The 9,272-nt window shown below is 40.4% G+C and overlaps 1 protein-coding gene across 1 annotated transcript in view; it reads right to left on the bottom strand.

Moving 5' to 3' along the window:
* Positions 1 to 7,553, bottom strand: part of BMP2K (BMP2 inducible kinase) — a 151,788-nt gene extending 144,235 nt beyond the window's left edge. The window contains exons 1-3 of the mRNA XM_011966241.1: positions 7,338 to 7,553; positions 619 to 785; positions 274 to 457 (exon numbers count right to left, since the gene is read on the bottom strand). Of these exons, the coding sequence (XP_011821631.1) occupies positions 274 to 457; positions 619 to 785; positions 7,338 to 7,553 (567 nt within the window). The remainder of the gene's footprint in view (positions 1 to 273; positions 458 to 618; positions 786 to 7,337) is intronic.
* Positions 7,554 to 9,272: the final 1,719 nt, after the last annotated feature.

The following is a 9,272-nucleotide window of genomic DNA, read 5'->3' as shown; positions in this document are numbered from 1 at the left end:
GCAGGCGCGCTGCCCGCGCCGCCGGAAGTGACGGTTCCGGCTCTTGTCACGTGGAGGGGGACCAAGGGAGGTGATTGTGGGGGTTGGGGACTAGGGCAAAGTCGGGGGTCCCTGGTCCGGGGTTGCGTTGGGAGGGTACTGACCAGGCCCGACTTCGAGCAGGGAGGTGGCCCTGGGACTGGCTCCCGCGCTAGTCACGCACCCAGGTCCGTCATGTCGGCTAGGAGTCGCTATGTCACTCTAGGGGCTTAAAAATGCCGCCAACAACTTTACCCACGCTAAGGAACTTCTCGCTTCGTTTCTTAGCCAGTTTTCCAGGCCTTCTCCCTTGAGAATCTCCTTCCGCTCGCCCACCCTGAGCGTGGGACGTGGGAGCAGGACGGAAGTGGAGTGGTTTCCAGTAACTGGACTTCTAAAGCCGACTCGCTGTCGTCGCACTGTGTAGCGGACGCTTGTGCTGGGAAGCGTTTTGCAGTTTATAAATTACTTAGGAGTACTTTAAACATCTCACTCCTGGTGTACGACAGCCATATGGGGGTATTCAGAGCAGGTATTAAGGCCGTTTTACAGACCATTTATCACCCTTCGCTAAAACTTAACGGAGTCGCCCAAGGTCACACAGCTGGCTCGCGGTAACTGGGGACCATTCTTTGATTCATAATTTTTTGCTTTTGGCCACCCTGAAGAAGTAGGTTAGGGTCAGATCGTTGACAAACGGGCAAATCTAGGGCTGTTTGAAAGCAAAAGCGACCACTGCGTCCCCCTCTTAAAGAGATTTGCACCCCCTGCCAAAAAAAAAAAAAAAGCCCCGTTGCATCAATTTTATAAACTTCAGGAGTCTCCTGACTGCAGGGTGAAGCAGCAAAATAAATACGGGAGTAAACGTTCAGGAGTGGTAGGGAATGGAAAACTGTAGAGCCTCTGTAAAGAGAGCAGCCAATTCTGAGCTCCAGCCTACTTTTCCACAGAAGAAGATAGGCACACACACTCTGCTCAGAAGTTACAGTTTCTTAAGAGAACCAAAAACCTGGAACTTTTTTCTAATGTGGCATTTTCCTAATTTTTAAAATATAGACCAAATAAATTGTATCTGCAGGACTCCAGTATGCACCTTCTATGAAAGTAGGTGAATGTGGTTCTATCCCCACCCCATTTCTTTATTTTTAATGAGATAACGGGTAGAAACATTAGAAAATGTGCTTAGACAAAAACTTTGAACTTAAAATCCTTGTTCGTTCTTCTCTGCTATTTGAAGAGAAGCTATTTCTGCCAACACTAAAACAGTGCTCTGAATTTAGGCATTTCTGCTACATAACCCACTAAACTAAAATTCTTCATCCAGAGACCTGACCTTTAAAGTAGATTCCAGCTCAATAGAAGTGAGATTATATGTCAGATGATTGATGTGGTGTGGCAGTTGGGGATTTCCATTTAGAAACAAGCTGACCACTTTCGTTGCTGTGGGCTTCATCGTGGAGTCTCATTCCTCCATTTGAATTGTTTTGAATTCTTTTTTAAGCAGAATAATGGAGAGATTAAGTCATTTCATGCAATTCAAAACTGGAGTCAGACAAACATACAAAGTTTTGGCCTGACATAACTTCACCTGATCACAACAAGCCTGCTATAATGTTTCAAACGCAGTTTACGAGGATCACTTGAGGCCAGGAGTTCAAAACCAGCATGGCCAACATAACAAGACCTCATCTCTTTAAAAAAAAAAAAAATTGTAAATTAGCCAGGTGTGCTGGTGGTGCACCTGTAAACCCAGCTATTCAGGAGACAGAGGCAAGAGGATGGCTTGAACCAAGGGATTCAAGGCTGCAGTGTGCTATGATGGCACTACTGCACTCCAGGCTTGGTGTCTCTTAAAAACAAGAAGTTTGACCAGTCGAAGTGGCTTACGCCTATAATCCCAGCACTTTGGGAAGCCGAAGTGGGTGAATTGCTTGAACTCAGGAGTTCAAGACCAACCTGGGCAACATGTTGAGACTTCCCATATCTACCAAAAACACAAAAATTAGCTGGACATGGAGGGGTGGTGCAGGCCTGTGGTCCCTGCTACTTGGGAGGCTGAGGTGGGAGGATCACTGGAACCGAGGCAGTTGAGGCTGCAGTGAGCTGTGATAGCACCAACTGCACTCCAACCTGGATGGATGACAGAGAAAGACCCTGTCTGTAAGTAAATAAATAAGTCGATATACAATTAATGTGGTAAAGATTACTTGTATGTACCAATGTAACTTGACTTTTGATATTAAAATGTATAATTATACTAAATGTATAATTAAATGTGTAATAATGTATAGACCCCCTCTGAAAGATGAGGGTAACACCAAGCAATATGTTCTTTGATTTTTTCACCAAGCATGTGACAAAATTTGGATATCCTCCCATCTTTATAGTACACTAATGACTAATGTCACAATATTCTGTAACACCCCATAACAAACATATAACTTAAAAATGCGAAGACTACTAATAATCAAAAACATTAGCAAGATGTGGTAGTGCAGACCTATGGTCCCAGCTACTCAGGAGGCTTAGGCAGGAGGATCGTTTGAGCCCAGGAGGTTGAAATTGCAGTGAGCTGTGATCACACCACTGCACTCCAGCCTGGGTGACAGAGCAAGACCCTGTCTCAAAAAAAAAAAGCAAAAATATTGTAGAGTATTTCCCCCCCTTATCCAGGAAGGATACATTCCAAGACTCCTAGTAGATGCCTGAAAGTGAGGATAGTAACCAAACCATGTATGTATAATGTTTTTTCCTGTATATACATACCTTTGATAAGGTTCAGGGTTTAAATTAGGTACAGTAAGAGCTTAACAATAATAAATTAGAACAATTAGAACAATATAACAATTTCATGGATGGAAGATTCATTTTTACTGTAGATCTTAGCAACCTCAGCATATGATTTTTTTTTTAATTAAGTTGAGAACTTCACCTTTTCATTTAAGGAAAGCACTTTATGGCTTCTCTTTGGCATATTCGAATTGCCAGCATCATTATGCTTGCACTTGGAGCCATTAGTAAGTAAAATAAGGGTTCCTTGGATACAAGCACTGTGACAATGGATCTGAAAACTGGGAAGGCTACTAAGTGACTAACAGGCAGAGAGTGTAGACAGATATACTGGGCAAAGGGATGATTCATCTACCAGTCGGGCTACTCAGAACAGCATGCAATTTAAAATTTACCAATTCATTTTTCTGGAATTTTCTATTTAATATTTTCAGACCATTGTTGACCACAGGTAACTGACACTGAGGAAAGCGAAACCGTGGGGATGGGGGATTACTATGTTACTAATAACAAGAAGGCCAAACATTTACAAACACTTTTACTACCAAAAGATGTTAACATCTATTGTTAAATCATATTCTTCTAGCAAATTTGTGAAATAAAAATGTGTAACCTGAAATCAATTTTTAGGCAGAAATTGAGATATTAAGGGCAGGCTGTAACTAGCAGAAAAACTATATTGAAATTTCTTGTCTTTCAGATTTTTTTCAGAAAATTTTATAGCCATATGTTACTTTCTTACTCCTTAAATTTATTTACTGGCTTATAGTAGATTAAGCATTGTAAAGACTTTCATTTTAATGAATCATGCAATTCTTGGACATAATAAAATACTTTTCATGAGTTAAAAACCTTCGTAATACACTGGCTAGTGTTTAGAACAAACTAAAATGCTATGACGTGATCTGAAAGTTCAAGAGGTACAAATACAGAAGTCAAATCCCAGACCCCAAAGCAAACTTTTTTATCAACATACAAAGAAAATGTAGTGTCTTTTCTAATTAATATTAGACTATTAAAATCTGTGCTTATGATTTTAAGAGGTTCCATACATTTTGACCTTTAACATTTTAATAAGCAACATAATAAAATATTTCTTTAAGTAAATAGATCTTTTCCAAATATTCGTTTGTGTGCGTGCGTGTGTGTGTGTGTGTGTGTGGTTGCAGTCTCATGATCTTCCCCAGCATATACTGCAAGGATTACTGAACCTAGTTGCATCACAGTATATATACTCAGAGTGCCCTAATCATCATTATTTGGATTTGAAGGCGAAAAGAATGGGCTCAGTGGTTCAGAGGGAGAAATTTTAGTGAATACAAAGATGTCAGAAGGCCAGGCCTGGTAGCTTACGCCTGTAATCCCAGCACTTTGGGAGGCCAAAGCAGGAGGATTGCTTGAGCCCAGGAGTTCAAGACCAGCCTGGGCAATATAATGAAACCCATCTCGACAAAAAAAAAAAAAATTTAAAAATTAACTGAGCGCGGTGGCGCATGCCTGCAGTCCCAGCTACTTGGGAGGCTGAGGTGGATCGCTTAAGCCCAGAAGGTGGAGGTTGCAGGGAGTCGAGATCACACCACTGCACCATTGCTAATGTTGAAAAATGAAATGTTTCCAATGTCTATATCCAGGAAAACTCTCTTGTGTATTTGGAGTTCCATGCAGAAGGCAGTCTCAGGCATTGTGTTGGTGGAGACGTAGCCTCTGTTTCTCTTAGTTACAGTCGAAGTTCCAAGTTCTATAAACAGTTGTAACGTTTCTTGTTAGCAAAGAGAGTTTTTTGCTTTTTTTTTTTTTTTTTTTTTTTTTTTGTTTTTTTTTTTTTTTTTTGCAAATGTCCAGATGCCATTCTTTGCATGTTCCTGACCACCTCCCAGTAGTAGTGACCAGGTGAATCAAGATGAGCCCAGTGCACAAACTAATCTTTCGGTGCACTTTTTGGGCATTCTTCAGATCATCAGAAATAATGAGATTATTACTGTGTCACCATCTCATGTCATACCCAGTTTTCTGGTTTATTATTAAAGATATACAGCTCAGGAACAGCTGCGTAGATGAGATGCATAGGGCAAGGTACAGGAAGTGGTAGTGCACAAAGCATCCATACTTCTCCAGGTGCACCACCTTCCCACCACCTTGATGTGTTTATCAACACAAAAGCACCATCTTCTAGTTTTACACTCATTATTAGACCGTGGAAGAACATCCGATGTGGCTTTCTGTTGGAAAATGAAATTTCTACCAAAAAAAAAAAAAGTAGATATGTAGATTCTGGCCCTCTTAAACAATGGCATTGAGGTGACTTACAGTCAAAACACAGATACAGAATAGTTTGAGAAAAGTAAAATAATTATAATTTTATTTCAATTTGTTTTAGATATATCAATCTTATATATTTATAACTGTATGACTATAAAAATAGATGGAAAGTTGCCATATAATGAAGATTCTTTTTTAAAAAAATAGATTGCTTCCCTTTACACATTTCATGTTACACATTTCTGATAAAGTCAATATATGATCGTAGCTAACTGCAGGATTCTGAGATCCTTAAACGGGAAGAATTTTGACAATGAGGGAAGAAAGAGTGATTGCTACATTTTGTCTTCTACTGGAAAAATATAACCTAACCCCCATGTATTTTGCATAAAGGTGGCTCTCAAAGACCTATGAGAAGTGAGAAAGACTGACACAGATTAAATAAATGTCCTTATCCCGAAAGGCTTATTCCACTGCCACAGTGACCTTCATAAGTCATCTCTCCCAATACCTGATTAATCATTTTTCCTCATAAGTCAGTGTTTTCCTTTGATAACATGTCTTCTATCATCATTAGCCTCACTGTGTTTTACTGTTAAGAATAATTATTTTTCCTTGGCCAGGCATGATGGTTCACACCTATAATCCCAGCACTTAGGGAGGCAGAGGCAGGAGGATCATTCGTAGCCAGGAATTTGTGACAAACCTGGGCAACACAGTGAGCCTCTGTCTCTACAAAACATTTCTTTTAACTTTTTTAAAAGAATATTTTTCCTGTCTAATAATATTATATTATACCAAGTTAAATGTTCATGTCTTTGCTTTCCAAAAAGTAAAAGTTATAAGGTCTATTAAAAGAATATATATGCCTCCATTATTAAAACAAATGTTTTTAAGATATCAGTAATATTTAAATCCTCTGTTAAAACTGCTCCATATCATCACTATACCTTATAAAATTTCATATATGCCTAAAAAAAAATCTGATTGTATAGTGCAAAATACCAAGATACTCGCAAATATTCTTAACAGGAAATATGACTCATTTGACATGAAATACAATTCTGTGATAGAGTTTTGACCATGCTTTTAAAAAAGTTTGACCATGCTTTTAAAAAAGACTGCAGGATATAGGCATCTTCACCACCAAGAGAGACACTTTCGTCCTTACCCAGCAAATGGGGTGGGGGATAAGAGGAGTTCTGTACCTTGTCCTCACGCCTCATGACAGGGATAGCTTTCTCCCTAGAGAAGTATCTGTCCTAGAGTAGGATTACAAACATATTTCTGGATATGTTCCCACCCCCCCCTTTTTTTTTTTTGAGACAGAGTCTTGCTCTGTCGCCAGGCTGGAGTGCAGTGGTGCGATCTCAGCTCACTGCAACCTCTATGCCCTGGGTTCCAGCAATTCCCCTGCCCCAGCCTCCCAAGTAGCTGGGATTACAGGTGTGTGCCACCACACCAGCTAATTTTTGTATTTTTAGTAGAGACAGGTTTTCACCTTGTTGGCCAGGATGGTCTTGATCTCCTGACCTCGTGATCCACCCACCTCGGCCTCCCAAAGTGCTGGGATTATAGGCGTGAGCCACCACGCCCAGCCCTCCCTCTTCTTTATAGCCCTGCATTTCCTTCCTGTAGACAAGCTACTACCTTGCTCCTGTTAACATTTATATAAAACTTTCGCAGAGTACAAAGTAAGAACTAACTCTTATTGGGCACTTGCAATGTACCCATGCTATCCTAAAATGCTTTAGATGTATTAACTCAGTAAATCTTTCTGACAACACTATATGATAGCGTCTATGATTACTCTTACTTTACAGAACAGAATACTGATGCACGAAAAGATTAGGCACAAGCACAAGGTCTTATGACTTTAAATAGGGTTCAAAAACAGCTGTTATGACTTTATGGCTCATGCTTTTAACCACGCCATACAGATTCTTTGAAAATACATGATAAATGACATGACAGCTACAGTCTGAAATGATAAGGTACCTCCTGCTGTACCCTCCATCTACTAATCTTAGATAAGTATGCCACCACAGCTCAGGGAACCCTACTATAATAAGTGGGATTATGTTTAATTTCTGATTAACTGGGTATTTTTTAAATGTTTTTTAATTTCTTTTTTTTTTTCCTTTTTTTAGGTTTTCACTATTTATTTATGACAAACTTTCCATATCCATGATTCTCTCCAGTCAAAAATTTTTTCAGATGATGCCACTGGCCTTGGCCAATCACAGAATGTAGTCATCTGACTTACCCACCCTGCGAATGACCTCGCAGATAGCACAGGTTTTAAACTGGCCATTAAACCTGCCTATGACCTTGTCAGCCTCCACCACATTCATCTGGATGGATGCATGGTTCTTGACGCCAATGCTGCGATTACTAGCAGAGCCTTTCCGCTGCATGTACAGGTCCTCAAACTCGCCGCTGTAATTCTGCATCTCAAAACCATGCCTGCTGCCACCATACTGCATGCGAGTAGAGAAAAGAAAACAACTTGGTGTCTGTAAAATTTAACAAATATTTGCTAATTATCTGAAAAGGGTAAAGCACTGTAGATTGGGGCAGCTAGCAGCAGCTGAACAAGTTGAATAAAACAAGTCATGGCTTCAGAGTTTACACACTTTTGGAGGGGATAAAGTATGTACAGGACCATATAATAGAGACAGAGACAAATTAGGGGTGGAGATAAGGCTGACTCTAAGTTCTGTACAAATGATGGGTTCTAAGGTCATATTATTATGGTACGTTGCCTTCAAGTCTCCTCCTGGCAGTATGGTGGATGTTGTGATCTTACAAACTTCTGGAGACAGAAAAGCAGCTCTTGTCGGTTTGGAAGCAAATGGACAATTCCCCTGGAAACATATTAAATTCTGCCTCAGTGTGTGGAACTGATACTGAAGCTCTATATATTCATGACACATATATGCAAAAGAATCGATTCAAGTTACTGTAGTTACCGTAGAGGGACAGAGAAGAAAGTATTGAAGTTCAATTCAGCTTTTGCTTCAATCATTTATTAAAATTTACATCTTGTTTTACCAGCCTTCTAGTAAATGTGGTAGAGACTGTTAACTGAACATGAACAGTGTGCCGAGTAGTGTGTGAACCAGTTCACAATCAGAACCCATACAGTGTGATAAAAATTATAGAATTTCAGAGGTGGAAAGTGATATAATCAATTGGAGAAACTGAAAGGAAGCAGAAAAGAAACATTTTTTTTCTGAGCACCTAATATGTCTCAGACATTATGGTTAGCACTCTCTATATGTTACCTCTTTAATCCTCTAACAAGTGAAGTAGATTTTATTACCACTACCTTGCAGCTCTCTACTGCAGCCAGACCTGAAACACTTTCATTTCTTACCAAGCTGTTTCAGGCCCTAATGCTCACTTAGGTTAGAATATCTTGTTCTTTCTCATGATCACCTGATTCAATGGGTGACTATGTGGATCCCAGGGTAACCTCTCCTCTGAGAGCTTTCCTGAGCTCTGCCACCTACCAATCCAGGGTTAGAATGGACTAGGTTCTAGTTTGTACCCCACACTACAGTTTACAGACCCTCAGAACTACATCTATCACTTAACTACAGGGGCTTCCTTACATAGCTGTCTGCCTCTACTGAACTGTAAGAGCTTAGAGGAAAGGGAGCATGCCACAATGTTGCCTTAAAACCCAGTGTCGGTTGGGCACAGTGGCTCGTGCCTGTAATCCCAGCCCTTTGGGAGGCCGAGGTGGGTAGATGACCTGAGATCAGGAGTTCGAGATCAGCCTGGCCAACACGGTGAAACCCTGTCTCTACTAAAATACAAAAATTAGCTGGACATGGTGGCGTGCACCTGTAATCCCAGCTATTCAGGAGGCTGAGGCAGGAATGTTGCTTGAACCTGGGAGGCGGAGGTTGCAGTGAGCAGAGTTCATGCCACTGCACTCCAGCCTGGGCAAAACAGCAAGACTCTGTCTCCAAAAAACAAACAACAACAACAACAACAAACCCAGTGTCAAGCAGCATGTTTGACATATACTAGGTGTTGAATAAATGAATGAATGACTTAGCCAGAATTCTAATAAGTGGTAGAGTTAAGGGGTTGAGACCAGGGTGAAATCTCAGGTCTGTCTGAAACTCCAAGGTTAGCCTAACTGCACCTAAGTTTTGGTCGTCTTTAAAAGAGGAAGAATCTGGTTGTTGTTT

The sequence above is a fragment of the Mandrillus leucophaeus genome, unplaced genomic scaffold (genome assembly GCF_000951045.1).
Source record: "Mandrillus leucophaeus isolate KB7577 unplaced genomic scaffold, Mleu.le_1.0 Scaffold75, whole genome shotgun sequence".
NCBI lineage: Eukaryota > Metazoa > Chordata > Mammalia > Primates > Cercopithecidae > Mandrillus > Mandrillus leucophaeus.
The sequence above is the reverse complement of the archived record's forward strand: the minus strand, read 5'-3'. Positions and strand labels throughout refer to the sequence as shown.